General features: G+C 41.1%; 1 protein-coding gene across 3 annotated transcripts in view; it reads left to right on the top strand.

Annotated features, from left to right (window-relative positions):
- bcas3 (BCAS3 microtubule associated cell migration factor) overlaps window positions 1-22635 on the top strand; it is a 362195-nt gene that overhangs the window by 126156 nt on the left and 213404 nt on the right. For all 3 annotated transcript variants that reach the window (XM_067593817.1, XM_067593816.1, XM_067593818.1), the window contains exons 21-22: window positions 2493-2689; window positions 3076-3173. In XM_067593817.1, coding sequence (XP_067449918.1) covers window positions 2493-2689; window positions 3076-3173 — 295 coding nt within the window. The remainder of the gene's footprint in view (window positions 1-2492; window positions 2690-3075; window positions 3174-22635) is intronic.

Raw genomic sequence — 22635 nt, forward strand, 5'->3', positions numbered from 1 at the left:
CACTACATTTTCACCATCAATAATTCCACTGCATGCATAATTGATTGGCTAAAATGCACCCCACTTAGCTTGCAGAAGCCGTGGTTCATATCTGCCATGATAGTTTGCCAGGAGCAAAACTATCCATTGCACTGAGCTGGATTTTTGGCAACTTCCTGTCAGAGCAGTGGTAGTGATGCATTTGCTAGTGGTTTGAGATGTAACAGTACAGGTCTGTAAGTCCTAACATGTACCTGAGTTGTTTCAGAAGTAGCTCTTGTGGAACAAACTATCAGTGACTTTAGGATAAGAAGACCCAACCAAAATGAAACATGGGTTTCGATCAATTATACATCGTAGTTTGTTTTTATTCCAGTCCCTCCAAACATATCACGCGCAGCCTGGTGGGTTGAGAAATGCTAAATACATATAGGCTAGATTGAATTAGAGGCTAAGTACTGCCTCATGGATTTCATTATAGCATATCAGTGTCCTTCATTAGATTATCAGCGGGCATTTTGGCGTTGGATTGGGATTTAGGATTGATCGGCCATCCCCTAATGAAATGTGAGGTTTGTGACCCTCCATGGCAGTGCTTCAGCTTGCTGCTTGCATTGTGCCATTTGCTGCCCATCAGTGTTAGTTGCTCTTCTACTGGCTGTCAGTGAACGACAAAACCTCGGGTCTCTAAATTACCTGAGACCTGAGGTCAATTTTGATGTGATGGAAAGGGTGTCATGTTGGTGGTTGGTTAAATTGTTCAAGATTCTCTGAGTCCATTCCATGATTTCATGAATACAAATGTGCTCTAGGCCACTGTGCATGACTCATGTCATATTTTGTCCTCAACTATAGATTATTGATTGTTCCTTGTCAATGTGTTAAGTGTTATATGTCACATACATTTTTTGTTAAACAAGGGGTATTGATGGACGGTATAAGTATTACAGCCTTGATACATATTGCCTATGTTGCTTTTCAGTTTGTGTAACAACATCTGAAACTGACTCTGATGGCAGAATCTGAAAGGGGCTGGGTCCAACAATCTTTGTAACTTTCTGAAATAGACATTCACACCCACTTTATACAGCCATTGGCCAGGTGTGCAGAGGTGTGATAGTAAGTAAGAAAAGTTGAACCTCACTTTTTGTTTGTCCAACCAAGTGCAATAACATGGATACCTTCAAAGAGAAAACTGAAAGTACGATATGCAGTCCTCATTTGAGCATGTTATCGTGTTGAGATTGACATTGGACAATACTGTAGACTGTAAAGGCAACATCTGAGGCAACATGTCACCATTTCTGTCCGTGAGACAGAGAGGAGAGGGGGGTTGGGAGTCGCCATTGGACTGTAACATCTGGACCTTCCAACCCACTGCAAAGAGAACGCACTGGCAGCTGTTCAGTTCTGCGGCTGGGCGTGACATTGATGGTGTTAACTGGCAAAGCACACACACACACACACACACACACACACACACACACAAAGTGACAATCCTCCTTCCTTCTTATGTGGCCTAATTTGCACAGCTGTGACAGCCCACATATATCTAAATGTGTATGTTCATATATATGTGTATAAACACTGACACACAGATGAATTAAGAGAGTGTAAGCTCTCTCTCCTGTCAGAGATGTTGGCACCTGGCAGCCAGAGTGGAGAGAGACTGTGAGCTTAGAGATGGGCTGAGGTGAGAGATGAACCCGTACATGAATAAAGATAATGAAATGTGAACAGTGAGACACCAAGAGGCGTGTTAAGTGCTGCAGGGAGTTGAAAAGTCAGACTTAGCGTGGGAGAGCAGTGAAAAGTGGGAGTCCAAGGCAGGAAATTGTTAGTCAGTGAATTCAAAGCAAAGAAGAGATGGAGACCGAAGGAGGCAGTAATAGTCCAATGTTTATGAGTCACCCACTCCGTAGCCCTTTCCTATCCTACTTTCAGCCAACATTAGTGCCACTCAGCTCAGGCAACCATGGACCGCCTGCCATGCCAGCGCCATCTTATTCTCCCAGTAGGCCTCATCTCAGCCTTGCTGCCATGCTGTTGCTCATATCACACTTCTATTAACCCCCCGGGAAGACTTCCCATCATGCCACCAACACTCAACACACACAAGACCTTGACGAGTTCTGACATCATCGTCAGACTTGCAGTGGTGCAGGAGCACAGCAAGCTTTTAGTTGGATGTCATGTAAGTGAGTTCATCTGAGTCCTGCATGGGGTGTTTGAGTATCGGCACATACATTGATGCCAAACCACCATGTCAAATCCACTGATGATTACTCCTCAAACAAGCTGCCAGTGCTCTGTCCTGCTGATGCATCAGTAGTGGAGTTCAGACATATCTTAACAGTGATACAGATGTTTTGTATTTGAACCTGCTGATAGCCAATCTTCACTGCCTGTACCCTTTTTCTGCCAAAAAATTAGACCTCGCAGTCTCTCCAAGAGTTTTGTCAAAGGCTATTTGGAAGACTAGAACTCACCATCTTTTACCTTTCTGTTCTCAGGTGGAGATTGTGACCCATACAGGGCCCCACCGGCGCCTGTGGATGGGCCCCCAGTTTCAGTTTAAGACGATTCACCCTTCAGGCCAAACCACAGTCATCTCATCCTCCTCCTCAGTGCTTCAGTCCCAGGGCCCCACTGACGTCCAGCAGCCTCTCTTGGACTTTGACACGGACGACCTGGACCTGCACAGCCTCAGGTACTGTGAAACTATCAAAAAATAATGCACACAGGGGTAACAATCTGAGCTGCATTGGCCTAGATCTTGATGTAGAAGTACACATTATGTTATCAGCCATAATCACAAAGAGGGTCTGCAGATTAGGTGGTGTTCATTCTAATTTACCAAAAGTTATCCTAATAAGAGCATGTATAAGAATAATATTCCTATAATCATATACTTCACCACAATTATCCCTCTCCTGTAGGCAGCCTTACACTTAATCACTAAAACAACAACCCAAATCTGCCTCTATGGCTTCTTGGGACCAGATCCAGTCAAACAGGGTTTTAGGCCCTAATATGTGTCTGTATGAGTATTTCTGTGTGTTTGCAATAATGTACATATGTTATGTGTGTGTGTAGGATCCAGCCGGTGCGGTCAGAGCCAGTCAGCATGCCCGGCTCGTCACGGCTGGTGGCTGATCGCCGAGGACAGTCCAACATCATGGATGCAGGATCAGGTAGGAAACCGCACGGATTTCTTCTACCTTACTACTGTGTGTACACCACCTCTGCTGCTTTGTGATACAGCTTTCTACTGTTTCACTCTCCTGCATCTACTTCATTGACGTTTCTCATTGTCTGAAGTAGTCGGTTAAAATGTGTCTTATTTTCTGCCGATTCATACTGGTATCCATTTCCTTGGTCATATTTACTCATTATTGCTATCACATCATTTGAGTCAGATTCTGTTGTGGTGCTGTCTTTGTGGTCCATGTTTGATGTTTGAGTAATGCTTATGTACGTCTACTGTATACACAGACTTGACATTATGAAATATTACAATAAATTAGATCAGATGTTGCACAGTCCATAAACAATGCAAGTCTAAGACACTTGTAGCAGTTAGTGTCGTTTGCTATTTTTTCTCTGCTTGACTGTTAGACTTCCTATATTAAAGACAGAGTGTGGGGCACACATATCCAAAAAACCTTCTACAGGTGCTAGATAAAAAAACAAGCTGAAGGCAAAAATCAGATAAAAGATCCACATTCTGTACTGATAGTTCCCAGCAAATTTAATTTAAGAGAGCAACGTAGATCTAACATGGATCTTCGTCAGGCATTGTCAAATGACATGTCCTATAATGACCTCAACCATATTTACTGATAAATTAAGCCTAAGGATTAGATTAATGCTTCATGTTTTATGAACTTGATGATTAAATGTATAACTGTAGTGGGCAGTTACAGTAGTATCATCTCATCTGCTTCAAATTGTATAACCTTCCTGATGGGAAGGACTGAGGTTACTGTGGAGAAACATGTGCAAGTTGTCTGGGTTGACCAAATCCAGTTGTTGATTTTTAAAGGAATACTTGGAGATTTGGGGAGGTCATCCTGGCGGTCAATTTAGCCTCAACATGGAGCAGTGGTCCCAGATTTTTACAAAGGAGACGTTGATGAATTTGCAGTTTCTGTTTTGACGATTTAAGGATGAAGATGAAGACATTTTTAATACAAGTGCTACCTCTGCATCCCTACAAAACATGTTCCAATAAGCTTCATTTTTGACTACATAGGCAAATAACATTTGTAGAGTAAAACAAGAATCATTCTGCTGTAGTGAAATCAAAATGAGTTTAATAGTTAAGAGGTTTGATTTCCTTTGTCTGTCATTGGTACAGTTCCATTCAAGTTGATTAAGAGTAGTTGGGTCTTTGACACTAGCCATTTACCACCTTTGCTACCTCCCACTCCCCCCACCATACAGAAATGAGGATGCCCCCACACACATGTAGCAACCCCCTTTTTTTCCAACCTGTTGTTATGGGTGCTGCGCCCTTATTCTGTAAGATCTACTGTAATTGTCTGAATAGGTCTGTAAAGTCTATCAGCCATTGCAGAGGATGGATTTGGTTTCAAGTGATTTTGATAGTATGGCACTCTACATGTCTCCTTTAATCTGGTTATAATGTTAAAGTAATCCAATCACACACAGATGAGAGGATTTCCCCTTTAAAATATGTTGTTTTCTCTCAAGGTATAATGCTGTTACATCGGTCTTGTGAGGGTGTGTGTGTGTATGTGTGCACACAGTATGCTGGGTATTTACTGCCAGAGCGGGCAAGGAAATCATCACTTATTGCTTGACATTATATCCTGTTGCCTTTTGTTTGATAGAAGAGATAGAGGAGTGACTGTGGCGTCTGTGGCATTATCTGCTGTGTCTTGTGACAGAGACTTTACTCATCTGATCTGCTTCCTCACTGACAGATAGCCACTCCTCAGCCCTTTCACCCGGGTGTCAAAAAATTTACAGCTCGTGTCACAAATAGTTTCACATATCTGATAAATGTTTTTTCTTCTCCACCTTTCTTTGCTTTTCAACACATACCAAGAACTTCTTTCCACCACACACAATCGTCAACAGATAAACATAGATATGGTTTGACCATCATTTGTTTACCACAATTTAATTTGGAACCTAACATCAGTCATCCATCCATCTCCAATATGATGGATTTTACACTGGTTGATTGTTTATATAATATTTATTTCTTAATTGATTGATTACATTTTGTTCTGGATTTGCACAAATACAGTAGGTATTTGTTCTTTTTTCTATGTGGGTTGTGTTTGAGAGTTTTGTGTTTCATATTTTAAATTCTGATCCAGGAGCTGCTGTATGGAATCTGGAGTCTTTTTCAGTGTTTAATTCTGATCAGTAATACATTGATGAAGGTTTTAGAAAATTGATTATTTAAATTTGTATTTAATGATGCATAAACAAACCCAAAGTAAAAAATAAAAAAATAAGATCAATACATTTGCTAGTTATTTTTACCAGTTATTGCCAGTATATTTCCTTATTGTCCTTAATGGAGTTAATAATTAAAATTTCAAATTAAATCATAAAATGTTTTGTAAATGTTAAAGCATGAGTCCAATGAGCACATACAATAAATAAAATATATTAATTTTGATATTTTGATAGTATTTTAATATAATAACTCTAAAACAAATAATTTTAATTTTAATTTTCTATTTTTGGCACACCCCAGGCTCCATATATGTTACTCCAACAAGAAAAAGGATTTTGGAAACATTGTTTTTCATTGTTTTTTAATTCATGTAAATTTAAACTTATCAAATAGTGGCTGGTAGCATATAAAATCTGAAATATTATTTTTTGCCCTTTGAAAAGCCTGTATTCACACATACATTCATGCAGGCTGTCCTCTATGGGCTCTATGATTAAAAAAGTTTGGAACATGATTCCAATAATTTTTTAAAAATTTCACAAATTGTGAAATTTGCAGATATGAAATCAGCTCCTGGAAACTTCATTTAAAAATATACATGTATTTGTAGCCTTATTTGCACTTCAAAATGTGTTGGTTGAACCTTGGTAGTGGGAGAATGAATGAGGCCTTGCAGAAGTTGTTTGGTAGGAAAGGCTGTGCTGACTTTTGACTGAAGTTGTGCAGTTATGTGGAACAGTTGGATAAACTCTTACTTCCACCTGTACTTGTTAAACTACAGCACTCCCTGCGTCTGCTCCTCAGATGTTTCCTTTCTTTCGCCTCCGCCTTCATCTCTCTCCTTCTGTCTGCCCAGTATCGTATCTGTGCTTCCTCTGTCTCCAGCCAGTGTCCCCTGTGTTTTCAGTTTCTTCACTAACTCATTCAGAGCAGAGAGAGAAAGAAGGACAGAGCCAGGCCGAGGGATGGAGGTGATGCTTATCAGTGTGTGTGCGTAGGGAGGGTTGAGTGTTGTGTCCTGCCACTGCCATGGCGCCGCCTCTTATCACACCCACACATCACTTTTGTCTCACCCTCAGAATAACACGCCTGTGTGTGGCAGAACTTGCCAATATCAGCTTTAAAGGCCAGAGGCCATCTTTCTTTTGGATTGACATTGCAGACAATCAATAAATCTCTCAATTTGACCAAGATGAAGTATTTTTATGCATTTCCAAATCTGGTAAAAAGTATACTGAAACAGCTGATAACTAACATGAAGTTGAGGTTGACACATTTCTGAGCATGCAGTTGACCTTTGGGTTTAACTGATAGTAGATTTTCAAGGTTGATAGCAGCAACATTTTTGGCCTTAAAGCCACCAGTGACAGGTTTAGTGCCAATATTTAGGACCTTCCAATATATTCATTTGTATGTCACTAAATGATACGTTTAGTGGTTTCCCATGAATATCACATACAGACCGTTTCATATAGTGATGGATAGACGTCAGAACTTTGTCTGATGTAATGTATAACAGTTGAAATCTGTTCATTAATTAATGTGTGTATTTTATATTTAATCTTGATTACGTATAGGATATCATATACTGTATCAGGACAAATTGATATTTTTTTGATATATTGATAACGTTGACTAATTTAACTAATTTAATCTATAATATTCACGTCTGACTTTAAGTAATTACATCAGGTTTTGGCTTTACATACTTTATCACACCATGTGTCATTCACATAATATATCAGTCTGATGGTACATCGTAGGTTTTCCTTGCACAAAAAAGCACATGTGATATATTTTCACATGAAATATTATAGTCCGCATTTGAAATGTCTGAAAACCATATGTGCGTGTATCACGTGAATCTCTATCATGTTAATGTCCAAAAACCACATATGCTGTTTCACATGTAATAAATCATATTTGAATTTGACTTGATCACATGTGAAATTATGTTTCAATTATGAAATTTTAAAAAAAGTTTGTTTTTTTTTGCATGCATGCAGTATAAAATATGACACTTTTCATATGTGAAATGTTCAAAGACAAATGTGTCTATATGTGAATTAATCACATGTGAAAAGCTGTTTCATATATGTCACATGTGAAATTTATGTCATTTACAAAAACACAGAATGAAATTCATATTTTCTCATGTGATGTCCTGCTTCACAGATGAAATGTCTGATAACCACATGTAGTTAAATCATGTTTGTTTATCACATGTGAAACGGTGTTTCATACATGATAAATTCACACGTGCCTTCATGTGACTATACTACAGAACTGTAGACACACACAAACCGCTTCTGACATCCACATGTACTGTATGTAATGTGTACATTTTCTGACATAATAGCCCAAGTCCTTGTCTCCAGCCATAAGTGTTGGAATAAAAGTGTTTCCTTCAGTCCTCAGGCCCAGCGAGGCCATAAAGCTGCAGTTCTCCCTACAGTGACTCACTTACAGTCAGTCAGTCTCCCCAGTGTCTGCTCCCATCTTATCTCAGCCCATACACTCTGCTTATCTCTGCCTTCCCCGAGGTGATGGGACGCCGTCTGCAGGGACACACACACACACACACACACACACACACACACACGAGCACACTGTATGACATACAGTGCTTCCAGTCGTGCCTTCTTGACTCAGCAGATCTGTCTCTATGGATGGGACAGAGGAGCTAGTAGCAATAGCTACTGTCTCACTTTCCACCCAGCCACAATATACAGGATCAATGTGTAGCTGTTATCAATACCTCTTATCTGCACCCCAAGCCTTGCTGTGGGGTGTGTGTGTGTAGAGGCGGCTACAGTCCCAGCTAGACTACACAGTGGCATTTTGTGGCCCAGGAGGTCATATCAAGAAAGAAAGAAAAGGAGACAGACCTGAAAGAGAGATAACACTACAAGACTGAAAGAAAGAGTATTTAATCTTACCTGCTTGTGTGTTTGCGTGTGTCTCCGTGTGTGTGTGCACACTGATAAATCTCTCAATCCCTCTGCACAGTACTGTAGTTGTGTTTTGACTCTGCAAAGAAAGCCACCCTGCTCCACAACAGGAAATAACAACAAAACACCGTCTGTAACGTCAGCCATTTTGTTGTTTTTGTTGTTGTCATCTTCAGCGTTATGGCCCTGTCTTTGTCGCCACGTCTCGGCCTCACTGTTTGTCTCCATCTGTTTGTGTGTGCGTGCGTGTGCGTGCGTGAGTGTGTGTGTGTGTGTGATTTATCTGTGGCGGTGAATCAGTGATAGTGTGTTAGCTGGCGGCAGAGCAGAGCAGGCAGGACGAGATGGAGCTGGCTTATCACAACACGCTGAAGACACTTTAGAGAGCTACTAGACTTTGGCACTGGTCTTTGTTTTTAGAGTGTGTGTGTTAGGGTTAGACCGATAGACTGGTCAACACCGAGGGCCGATATAGGCATCTGAAATTTTTAAAATTCTCAGGGAAACTGTAAATGTTTGACAGGTTTTAGGAACGGTTTGTCATGGAGACCGAGCTTTAATATCAGGAGCTTTAAACAAAAAAGTTTCAGTATTGGTTGATTAAATCTGATGTCAGTTGATGTGAGTGTTTATTTTTTCCTCTGGTTGACCTGTATGTGTACAGACATGTATGAGTATACTAAATGTTTGCCCTTGTGTCTTAGGTCTAGTGTGTGTCAGTCCATTAGCAGCATCCTGTAAAGCAGTGAGTTAATCAGTGTGGGATCAGCAGCTATCAGCCATTAGCCACATCCACCCCACATTATCACAGCTCAGTTACCTTCACTGTCTGTCTGTCTGTGGGTGTGTGTGTGTGTGTGTGTGTGTGTCTGTGTGTGTGGGTGTGTGTGTAAATCTAATGTCTTTGTTTTGAAGGTTTTCAACATGCAGGTTTGGGACTGATACATGTATGATTTGATTGACATTTGTCTCAGAAAAGTTTCATCTTGACATTTTCTCTGAAAATCTTGTTTTTCTTTCATTGATTTATTTTTAAGGAAAACCCACATGTTCAACATTTCTGTAAATATGTTAGTCATCAGATTTTTGACTGCAGCCCCTTTGGCAAGATGTTCTAAAAAAAACAACAACAACAAAGTGACACAAATTCACAAAGTCACAAACAACATAACAACAATAACAGCACAATCAGCATTTTCAAAGTAATGTGCAATCCATGCATAAGAACAGGGAGAGGAGAAAGGCTGAAGCAGTAAGATATTAATATATTAATATCCACTATTCACTCAATTGAAGTTAATTAAAACAAGCAGATATAAATGAAGTTTATAGCCACAAGTAGGAAACAATAGACATCCAGACCAGTATGAAGCAGTAACTTTAATATTAATTTGAATTCATGTTAATAGCAGTGAATTGAAAGTAAGTGAAATAATAAGAAACAGCTGCATGTCAATGCCACATTAAAAAAGTGAAGCACTTATAGCCATCAAACCTCTATGATCATTCACATGTCCTCATTAGTGTAGCCAATAAGATTTGGTTACTCCTGTTTGAATGAGAGATTTAAGTGTTAATTTATGTATCTGTCAACTACTATAACTCATAAGTGTTTGCTGCTGTATAAACAGATAATGAATGACAATATAGTAAAACACAGTAGTAATAATATATATCATGTCGTCATAGGAGAAGTTATAATTGTTAGTTTAGTACTATACATGAATAAACACATGAAAGTGTCCCTGCATCTGCTTGCATCTACATTATAGTGTGCTATAAAGCCCTTATTAACTGTTTATATTAGGCTGCTAAATGCAGGAGGCGAGAGGTGGACTTAAAGTCAAGTGTTGCAATAGGCTCTAATGATTTATAGCCACTTGAGTGTTTTTGCTTGCTTCACACTCATTGCTGCAGACCATTGTGCATGTCACACCAGAGTGTTTGAATTATTTGATGTGTTTTTCCTTCATTCCAGGCTGACATTTGCATGTATTTACTCTGAATCATAGGTATGATTTGGGATATAGGATAGAAAAACATAACTTTGAGAACCTTAAACTTGCATACTCAATCATGTATGAAGTTTGAAAAAAAACACATTTAACTAATACACAGCTGTGTGCGCTCTTCAAATGATGTAGTATATACGATTGATATTTGACTAACTCAAACATGCGAAAAGCACTACGACGTTTTTTTCAGTAAAACCATTCTTTTGTGTAAGTGTGAATGTGTGTGTGTGTGTGTGTGTGTGCACCTGTTAGCATCACAAACACAGTGCCCCTTGTCCCAGTGACCCACCACCCCTTTACCACCATCAGCACCACCCTGAGGCGAGAAGGGGCTTTCCCCTGTGTTATTGTTCTCACAGAGGCGGAAGAAAGAAAGAGAGAGAGAGAGAGATGGGGTATGAATGACTGAATAAAAAGACGAGGATAGAGAGCTTACACCCCCAAACACACACACACACACACACACACACGCAGACACACACACTTTGTCTGACATCTTTCCCTCCCTTTTTTCCTCCCTCCTCTTCATACCTGAGCAGCCGTTTAAAAGACTAGGCACCTGTGCTGTGGTATTCTGTCTCTCTTTCTTTTTCTAATACACACATACCCCAGTAACCTATACCCCACAATTACCTCCCAGCCTCATAAAGGGCCCTTGTATTTTTGTGCTATAGTGGCCACACTGACAACAGTGATCGCAAAGGCCAGAAAGATGCCTGGCCATCCGATCTCTTCCTTAAAGACAAATACCCTCATTTCCCGTGACCCCCCCCTCTCCTCCACCCACTCCATTCCTCCTCTCCCGATTTTATTTTCATCAATAGGCACCTTTGTCACCTTGCTGCCATTTCCCCCCCCACCCTCCACCCATCCTGTCCATCGCCTCGGGGTGTGTTTGGTGACCCGTCAGTTGGTGACAGGACATAACAGCAGATCTCTATGGTCACCGTCGCTCCTTTTTTTGTTTTTGTCATCACCAGCAATCAGGCAAAGGGAAACCACAGAGCTCTTATCAGGAAAAGAAAAATGATCTGCTGGAAAAAAAGGAAGCAAAGTAAGGAAGAGTGACGCATTTAAATATGGTTTACCTGCTTGTCCTGGAATTCCTCGAATATCTCCCGGTGGCTTGAGATGTGTATTCCAGACAGAGATCAATTTCTCAATGGAAGTTAAAAGGACAGACAGACTCAATCAGAAGTTTTTGCGCGTTGATAATAAAATCTTAAATACAATGCTGCTTAAACACAGTACGGTCCCTATCAATACATAGCCCCCTGTCGTCAATGAATTGACTAATTGTTTCACCACTAACCATAGTCAAAAAGAAAGAGAGAGGGTCCTCGCTTGTCAAACTCATCTTAACCATTTCTTGCTCTTCTTTCCTTTCCACCTCTTTTTCCCATTTTCTATCTCCTCTCCTTCTATCTCCTCTCTAACATCTTTGAGATTTATCGTTCACTCACTTTTAAGAGTTCAGGAAGTGTGTTTGCCTGCGTGTGTGTGTGTGTGTGTGTGTGTGTGTGTGTGTGTGTGTGTGTGTGTGTGTGTGTGTGTGTGTGTGTGTGTGTGTGTGTGTGTGTGTGAGGCTTTGGGGACTACAGGGCGGGAATGGTTTAGCCACATGTAGGGATTTATGGCGACTGTATGCGTGACTGAGAGAGATCAGGGTGTGACATGGATTGATATGGGTGAGTGCTGATCAGGCTTTTGTGCTGCCGTTATCTCTTTCTCTCTATGTTTGTCTGTTTTTGTGTTGGCGCACTTATAATCTGTGAGAGATGGAATGCCCTTCAGCATTAGTGTTATACAGCAAGTGCATGTGTGCCTGCATCCATGTGACTGTGTGTGTGTGTGTGTGTGTGTGTGTGCAGTGCCAGAGGGCAGTGAAGACTGAGCAGCTGCTCTTTATAGTGACTGAACGGACACCAATGTGTCGGGCATCTGCCACGCGTTCACCCTGCCGCCTACCCAATGGAGTGTGTGTGCGTGTGTGTGTGTGTGTGTGTGAAAGTGAGAGAAGCAGTGTTAGTGTGTGTAATCATGTCTCTCTGTTTCCCAGTGATTTCATAATTGTGTACAGGAATATAGATGTATGTATTTTTAATTGCAAATGAGAGGAAAACATGATGAATGTAGTTTATGTGTGTGTGTGTGTGCACCAGTTGTTGAGACACAGAGGATCATGGTGATGTTTCATGCTCATCTCCAGTGTGAAAACACTCACACACACACGTACACACACTTGAATGTGTAGAGCGTGTTACGGAGCAATGGTGTGTCCCAGTGATGGTTGGGGGGGGGGTGGGGGGTGGGGTTTGCTGTTGATGCCACCCTTTTATTCCCATGACCTCATATAGGTCGGGGGGGGGGGGGGGTAATAGGGGAAGTACAAGAACAGCCGTACACTGGCCTCACACACACACTCTGATACACGGGCGCTAACGAGTCTCATCTTTATACAATCATCTCAGCAACAATGACATCTCTCAATGAAATTATTATCCAATTAATCAATCAGTTGATCACTAGAAAATGAATCCACAACAATTGTAGTAATAGATTTATTGTCATCCATCAAGGAAAACATCATAATAATTGACATCATAGTAAACTGAATATCTTTCTAAGATCTAAGCTCTGTTGGACAAATAAAACAAGCAACATCACTGCTATTTGAAACTATGATGGGGATTTTTCACTATTTTATGACATGTTGTAGAGTAAATGAATGATTGAAATAATGAATAATAAAGATTATCATTAGCTGCAGCACTGGATCAATAGAAATAATATTACATGAGCCCTTAACCTGAATTGGGTCTGATGGACACATGGACCTGGTTTTGTCTTGGATTTAAGTCTGACTTTTTCATGAATTAGCATCAGATCAGGTTACAAGCTTCACTAGTGAGATATATATATATATATATATATATATATATATATATGTGTGTGTGTGTGTGTGTGTTATGATTTTCAGATTTCAGTGTTTTTCTCTTCGAGAATAAATTCCCTACAAACTGCTAACTCAACTCCCTCTACAGTTATCTAGTCGTTTGCTTTTCTTGTCAGTCAAACCCTGTGAAATAATCTTTTAATTTGCACATATTCTTTATTGGCAGCGTGTATTTCTAAATATTTATCTTGACATAGTGATATGAAAGCACTACAGATGATTTAAAGTCCCCTTAGAATTCCAGCTTTATCATTCTTGTTAGTTTGTGGAGTTTGGTGACCTTGTGTGATTCCCAGCACAGCTCTGCCCACCATCAGTTCTAATCAGCCATAACTGAAAACACCTGTGTGGGTGTGCATGACCTTTAAGTTAGTGATGGAATGTAGTATATTAGGCAAAAACTGCAGTCAGACCTGCATCCTTGTGAGACTTGCCTTTCAAAAACACACAGTGGTTAATACACAGGCTTCTCTATCTCTGTAGTGTTTTAACATTGAAACAGTTCCATCTCCCTCCTCTATCTGTTTTTATTCTTTTCCTGCTCTTTTCCTTTTTCTTTTTTTTTCTTTTCCTCTCTCCCCCCACACAAAATCACCAGGGACAAACACAACACATTGTCATCAGGAGTGACACATCTTTTCCTCTTTTCATCCTCCTTGTTTTTCTTATTTCCATCTGCTCCTCTTTCTCTTCCTTCTTTCCAACTCTACACTTTCCTTTCCCTCTCTCTCTCTGACACTAACCCTGTCTGACAGTGTCTCCATGCTGTCGCGCACTAATCCACCTCTGAGAGGTGTTAAAGCACTTCCACACTCACACACACACACATATGAACACACACACACAGCGTTGCTCCAGATCCCGTAAGGTATCGATCTGCCGTCCCGCTCACTCTAATGGGATTTTTTACACCTAAGCATCAGAAATGGCTAATGCATCACATCACATCTGATGCGCTCAGGCACGCACACTCACACACGCACACACACACACACACACACACACACACGGACTCAGAGATAATTACAGCAAGCGGCTGAGCCTCACTGGCAAGTATGGTAAAAAATGAATAGAGGACAGAAGGAGAATGCACTCAACAGCATATGCATCTGACTCCTTCAGCATCTGACTCATGTCACAGATGTTCAGACTATCTTTACATCACACACACACACACACACACACACACACACACACTCCGAGTCTCTCAGTGTGACTGAAATGATAAATCTCTTCATACAGTGTTTTAGAGGAAGAGGAGCTCTCAGCCGTTTTTGTGATTCTGAGATTTTTTTCAGTGTAAGTGGGGAGGGGGGGAACCGATGAGAAAAAGAATGCTTGTGTCTTGTATTTGTTCTCTAAGACTTAAAGTAAGATTTTAGAAAGCAGATTGTAGATTGACTTGAATGCTTGTTGTGTAACAAGGTTTTACATTAGCAAAAGTGATATTCTGTGTCCTACAGAGGATTTGCACATCTCTTGTATCCATTTCTCCACCTATGATAAAGTTGTTGTTGTTGTTGTACATGAATAGAAGTGTATGTGAGTAAGTAAAAGAAACAAAAAGAAAAAAAAAATCCTGGAAAGTATCCTGGAATGTGTGACCAGGGTTGGTGTTATTGTGCAGTCAATAGCTACTGCTGATAGATCTGTTAGCTAGTGTGTCAATCAGAGTATGTAAAGGGTGTTCTGGCCCAAACCTGGGACTCAGTAGTTCTCTGTTTACAGTAGGAGCAGGTTAGACTGACACTAAAATGAGAATAGCTGGTCCACCTTAAAGATCAGGTTAGGCTAACCCATTGTCGCTAACTTCGGGGCTAACCCCACCTCGCTTTTCCAGCAGTTTGAGAAACAACAGATGAGACTTTTCTTGGTCTTGACAAGCTGCAGCATTTATTAACTGACACACTGTACCTGTACTTTACATTTACTACCAGATTGACAACTCACTGCTAACCTTTTCCTCTGCTCACATTCACTTTCACTTTTCTGCTGCTTGCTCAACCGCACACGAGCTACGCACACACATTATGCACACTGCTCTTATCAGAGTAGCTTTCACATTGATGTCCTTTGAGGAATGAAGAGAGGGAGGATGACTCCAAACAATTCCATGGAAAAGTAGAGTGTGAGCTCACACAGTGTGCAAGTGAAAATCATTAGCAGCTCATTGATATAATGATCGTGTGAAATTTTAGCAGGGGCACTCATGGGGAAAAACTGTTATTGAAGTCAGTTCTATAATGGCAATATACTCTCCCCTCTGATCTTACAACATCATGTAAACATGGAAAGTCCAAGACCAGTGTGTCATGACACCAGTAAGTGTGACTAATAGCTGCCCTGTGTGCTCTCTTGTTTTAGATTTTTAGATTTGTTTGATCAATTATATGTTGAAGCCTGCAGGCTATTGTTTCTACCAAATCTGTTTCAGAGGCTTTTAGAGGGAAACATTAAAACCGTTTTGAGTTTTTTTTTTTTTTTTTAGCATGAAAAATATCAAATATATGAAATGCTTCGGCTGAAAAACAAACAGAAAACCTCACTGCTCTCTGTCTCAAAAAGCCTCCTTTTTGAAACTCCTTTCTTTCTTTCTTTATCTTCATTGCCTCTTTCCTTCCTTTTGTTTTTCTCCGTGTCACCTCGGGGCTGACCAGGTGGAGGCCTACTGCAGGCTCATTTCCTCAGCAGGTGTGTGTGTGCGTCTTTCTCATCGTCTGTGTGTGTGCATGCATGCGTGTATGAAAGTGTGTGTGTGTGTGTGTGTGTGTGTGTCTGAGCGCACATTTACGTAGATACTATCTGCTCACCTGCTCCCGCCGAACTACAGAAGCAGCCATTGTGTATTGATGCTAGCCGGCTACAGACCAACCCCCTCCAGGTGACAACAGGTGTGTGTGTGTGCGTGTGTGTGTGTGTGTGTGCGTTTGTTGCAGATGGATAATATCAAGGAGGATATTGTTTGTGCCAGGGTTGGGGAGATGGAGGGAGAAGGGAAGAGGTTACAGCCTTTCTCTCCTCACCTGGAAATTATGTCCTCCCGCCATTTTACTGGAGTGTGTTTCCAATCACTGCAGGAACGTGAGAAATGTCCGCTTGGGAATTCCTCCCCAACTTCCTGTCTGTCTCTCACTGTGTGTGTGTGTGTGTGCGTGTGTGTGTGTAGTCATACGTGCGTGTGTCCGTGCATGCGTGAGAGAGAGAGAGAGAGAGAGAGAGAGAGAGAGAGTCTGTGTTTGATCGTGGATGAGTATCAAAAGTGGCACTCACAAGTTCCCTTTCCTCTCATCACTGTAAGATTAGTTAGCATTTATTTTCTTCTTCTTTATTAACCTCTTCCACTCCCCCCTCCTACCATAGACCCATTTTTTGTCTTTTTTAGGGGGGACAGGGGATCTTTAGAGGGAGATAGCAGGTCAACAGTATATGCCACATATAAGTGATATACATCCTCTGAAAGCTTGGAGCCTGAAGATTAATTTGAGATGCAGCTCAACATTGTGTGTCAAGTGTTTCTAGTCATAAATCAGTAAAAAATAATGTGTTTTGGTGAGGCACCCATTCAAATTTTGGGTTAGGGTTTAGAGTGTACAAGGGCTTATGAGACTGAGCAAGACTGTTTAGGGACCCCAGTATGCATAAATATTCAAATACACCATGTTTAAAATAACACATTTATACTGCATGCAATAAACTGCATGGTTTCCACCCAAAACTGCACAGGGTTAGCATAAATTGGGCATATCTGTAAAGAGGAGACTGGTGAGTAACCATAGAACCCATTTTCATTCAGATATCTGTGAGAGGTAAGTCAACCCCTTTGAGGTTGCCAAAGTTTAGCCTAACTTTTGAACGTTATTTAGCCCCCTTCCCGACAAGCGAGCATGACGTGTACCAATGGATGCCATAGGTCTTTTAGTTTCATATGATACCAGAATCATCACTCCAGCTTTAAAACTGAGCCTGCTACAGCCTTTAAAAAGACAGTAATGTTGACCAAGGACGCTGGCATCCTTGGGGAGTTTAAGAGATTAAACGATCAGTTCAATTAAATGAAACAAGATTTGTGCCCCCACCCTAATATGATGAGGCTGAACGGAAGCTCAACGCATTGCATTGAAAATATCAAAAACATCTTTTTCCAGAGAATGTGTTGAACAGTCCTTACTGGAACTACTGTCTACTAAAGAAATAGTCTCATTGTGTCCTGTAGCTTTCCCAGAGAATCAGGGACAGTCTTTCTGGGAAGCGATGTCATACTTTGTCATTTTTCAAAGCAGTTAACAACATCACAGGAAATCATTCACCTCCATGGTATTGGGGTGGAAACAGGCATCTCAGAGACAGATGATCAACACTTGAACGAAAAAACACAACTACGTGCATAGAGAGACACCACTGGAGCTATAATGTGTCATTTAATTGATTTCCAAAAACTGTGCAATGGGGGAAAATCCCTCCAAAAAATGTAACTATTGTTACTGGCCTGTAGGAAAAAAGAATTTCAAGAGAAGAGTTTTGCACAAATGGTTTGATGTAAAAGTCATCACTGAGACAGATTGTTAAGAGAAATCTGGAGAGATTTATGTTGAGGAAGCCATTTTTCATAATCCTTATGTCTTCTTGGCCTCTCTACCTGCTCACTACCAGTTTATAGTATGCCTGGCACATTTCAGCATGAGCCATTTTACATTTTAGAGAGGAAACGGTCTATAAGACATACATCATATATTACACATCGACCTGTTTTGTCATATTTACATTTTGTTTTAAACATCAAAAACTTTTTTTTTTCTTTTCTTTTAAACAGTTCAGTAACTTTTACATGTACTGTAGTATACTTTTGAAACTAAACTCATTTTAGTTGAATGCCAGTAAGTTTTTTCAGTAATTTAACTTCTTCCTGACCAAAAACATTAATCAAAAAAATAAATAAATAATCAAAGTTTCCATTTGAGTTGGGTATTTTAGTAGTGTTTTCCCCTATTTGTCTTAATGCATCTTGTTCCATTTGCACTTTCTGCCCAAATATATTGCAGATGTGTTTTCTGACTCACTAGTGTTTTAAAAGAGGAGACAGAAAAACAAAGCAGAAACGGGAAGGAGGCCATGAAGGGAGGGCACATCAGCAAAAACAACCATCATCTGTAGAGAAAGAAGTGATGAAGGAAAAGAAATTGAGAGGCTGAGACAGGAAACGCACACCTCAGTCTCTCTCTTACACACAAACACACACATTCGGACTCATTGATGTGTAGCGGTAGTGGCAGCACTAGCGCACGTTAGCATGTTGTGGCTGCAGAGCCTTGCATCTTTTGCCGAGGATCATGGCAGAGGCAAAGTGACAGCTTTCTTAGACAGAGCTGTCCTTTTCTTGCTGTTTCTATAGTTTGTCGTGCGTGTTTAGACGGTGGGAGTGTGTGTCTGAAGGCTTTTGCAGTGTTGCCAGACTGTGCAGGTAGTGTGCTACATTTGATAGACTGTTTGCCATTTTGTCTGTGTTGCAACTTTGATATGCCATAGCTGTCCACTGTTATATTCCCCCTCTTATCTCCCTCTGTTTTGTTTTTCTTTTTTCTATTTTTGAAAGCTCTCTCTTCATCTGCCATCCTCTGCTCTCCTGTCTTTTTCTCCCATCTCAATCCCTGTAAGTCTCTCCATCGCTGTTATCGGCAACACAGGAAGCTGTTATTTCCACAGCGCTGGAAGTTAACATCCATCTATCTGATGACAAGAGGAAAGACTCCAGATGTGAACAGCTCTCTCCATCCCTCCCTCACTTGCTCTCTTTTTCTGCCTTTCTTTTCATTAGCTTTCTTTGGCCAGTCGGAGATCAGCGTCTCAGTAACACAGTCTGCATAGTCTAGACATGAAGCTTGATGGTTTGAACCAATTTCTGGCACCAGTGCTGGCCTGTTATTAAAGATACGATCTGCTCCCGTCTGCTTGATTGATAATGTAGTTGTGGTATCCTTGGTTTCAGTGCAGAGTTTGTGTCCAATGGCCTAAAAATGGTTTTAGAAGCTGATAAGTGTAAAATTAAGGGTAGCGCACAATACTTTAGCATTGTCAGAGTATAGGAAATGGAACATGGAAATGTTCAGGTTTTAAAGACATTAAATATTAGCAATTATCAGCATTAGTCCAAAAAAAGCCATCTGTATTCTCATTGAGAACCCCTTTCTGTCTTATTCTGCTCAAAGGATAATTACACTTTACCATTATTGGCATCTTATTTCACAGTTTTGACCATCATTTCTCTCAGTTATCATAATGTGGACTCAACATACAATAACTTATATAAAGTTTGACAGAGCAAGAAACCCCAAAAAGTAAGATGATTCGGCAGAAAGGTTGTAAACAAGCCAACCGTTAAGCCAAATTAGCCACCACTTGATTTGGAGGTGAAACCAAAATTGAGCGCACCCAAAATGTCAGTAATAATCCCTCATTGTGCAGTTGTGTGCAATTACAGTGAGCACTGTAGGTCAAAGTTGAACCAGGAAGTCTTTCTGTAAACTGTGATGGATGTAGTGAGAGATCTGGATACCATGTTGTAGGATGGCAACCCATTGAATCTAAAGTAAGTTGCCAAATAAGTTGTAATGGTTTCTTCAGGTGTCCTTGTTTTATGGCTCAAGAGAGCATGTGCATTGGAGTTTTCTCTGCATGAAAATAATTTACTGACTTTTTGTATTTTTATTGCACTCAAATTGTGATAGTATAAAGACATTTCAGAGTGTTTGTGACACATGACAAAATGTATTCATCATTTTACAGCTGGTTTTTTTGTCACTTTTTGTTTTGGCACTTGAGCTGTCATCTCACTTCTGACAATATCAGCTCACAGCCCATCACTGTTCCTGTGGGCTTCATTTGTTGAGTGCCATGTTGTTATTACTGATAGTAATGTTGGCCAAAACTATGACTTTGTGGATGTTAGGGTATGAATAGCCCCTTGTTGGCGCACTCCGTGTAGCAATACATTCATGTATTCTGTGATAATTCACTGTACATGCACACCTCTTAAATTTTACTTGTACAAATGTGAATTCAGACCTTGAGCTCATTTCAGGAGGCTACAGGGCAACTTAACCTACCATCACCCTGATGAGTGAGGATCAAATCTGAAGGGTGAGCTGGAGGCTTGATTTGTGAGTGTGTGTGTGTGTGTGTGTATGTGTGTGTGTGTGTGTGTGTGTGTGTGTGTGTGCATGCGTGTGTTTTTCCACGTGTGCGTATACAGTGTCTGAGATTGGGTTAAAATACAAGAGCGGTATTTGGTTGAGGCCGGAAATGTATTCAGAAGCATAACACGTAGTCAGAGAGCCCACTGCACACTGAACACACATGCACGCACAGAACATGTGTTTCCAATGAAAGTAGTATATGGGAGAACTGGTCAGCCATACAGTATGAGGTCATCCGGTTGGGTGTATGTATGTGTGTGTGTGTGTGTTGAAGTGTGTGAGCCTATATGTGTGTTTGTGTGTGTGTGGAGTGCTAATCATCTCATTGTACATACCTGGGATCCAGGGGAGAGGAGATGCACTCACACTTATAGGCTGCATTTAAAGCATTCAGTTGTGTGTGTGTGTGTGTGTGTGTGTGTGTGTACTAGCCATCAACAGCAGCTCTGCCCTGTGTTGCTGAGACTCTATTAAAACTGCAACCTTTCATCTAAAGGCTATGCTTTTAGACGCTCCACCTGGCTCTGTGTGTTTGTATATTTGACTGTGTGTGCCCATGGGTGTGTGTGTGTCTGGTTGTGTGTGTGTGTGTGTGTGTGTGTGTGTGTGTGTGCGGGCATGCCGTCAGCCACTGGGCTAACAAACACACTTAATACAATTATCCCTCGGCAGAGACGAGCAAGGGAGACAGGCGGCACCTCAGAAGGTACACTGTCTGGTGTGTGCATGTCTGTGTGTGTGTGTGTGTGTGTGTGTGTGTGTGTGTGTGTGTGTGTGGGTGGGTGTGTGATGGGGATGTTGTCACTGGCAGCTAGTCGTGGCATTTCCACGCCTGGCTTCCACTGTAGCGTTTCCATCCTTCCCTCCAGGACCCCCCCCCCCCCAATCCCTGTCTTCCTCTTCTTGTAATTGGGGCTTTCCCTTATAATTAGTCCATCCTATTCCCCCCCTCCGCCCCCCTCCCCTCCAGGAGAGGCCTGCTAGCATGGCACCTCAGCCCCAGTAACAAGCACCCTTTCCCCCCTACGGCCCCGGCGCTTCCCCCCAAGGTGCGGGGAGTGGGAGGATAGCTTAGCATCACAGCTAACTAGGCTGTGGAGCCTCAGAGCGGGCCCTGGCGCCGGCCAGCCTCATCCCCACTGGTCAGTCTTGCACTAATCCAATAAATGAGCTGTGCGGGAGGGCAAGTGTCACACACTCTGCACAGATATACACACGCTCACTCACACATACACACACACACACACACACAATGTAGATACACACTTAGAGGTCCAAAGTTGTGACAAGCTGCTGCTAATTGTGTTCTGTCTGTCCCCGTCTCCTCCTCCTGAGGGCTCAGAGAAATTCCTCAACCAGTGGGTCGAACTCAAGTGTGTTTTTGTGTATGAGGGTGTGTGTGTGTGTGTGTGTGTGCATGAGTATGTATGTTTTCTAATTCATTCTGCTGTCTAGATTGTGTTTATTCTGACTGGCACCCTTCTTGTTTCACCCACATATTGCTACAAAAATTAAAATTTCAGTTTGAACATCTCCATACGGGTTGTGCTGTTGAGGAAAAAAAATACTGATCAGTTGTGAAACTCAAGTAGAAATATGTCAAACCTCAGAGGGACCAACAGGGTTTGTTTGACTTATCCACAGAGTAAACCTAAGACTTGAAAGAATACTGCACCGATTTAGCATCGCATTTGAGGCAGAGTGACATCACTTGAGGCAGTTTATCAGATCTCACACAGTTCCCTCCGGAGCCACAAAAGACTTTTTTTACAACTTTTTTTCACACGTGCAGTAGTACTTCCCAACACCTGGAGACACACTTTGATGTGTAAAATTGCTGGAGGGAACATTTAAGGTTAGCCAACTGAATATTTTGCGGAGATGTTTGATATAAACATTCGGTGTTGGCTGTAACGAGTTTGCACTTACAGTCAACATGAACGTTTCCTTGTTATACTGATAAAAATGTAACCCAGTCAGCGTTATGCTTCTTATAAAACTTGCTGAATTTAGTAGTGCATTAACTGAATTTTTCGTGCCATGCCAATAAATGTTTTCAGTCACTGTAGAAGTTTTTGTCAGGTGAAATTTATTAGCAACCTCTGTA

Source organism: Thunnus thynnus, chromosome 7, assembly GCF_963924715.1.
Source record: "Thunnus thynnus chromosome 7, fThuThy2.1, whole genome shotgun sequence".
In the NCBI taxonomy this organism is placed as follows: domain Eukaryota; kingdom Metazoa; phylum Chordata; class Actinopteri; order Scombriformes; family Scombridae; genus Thunnus; species Thunnus thynnus.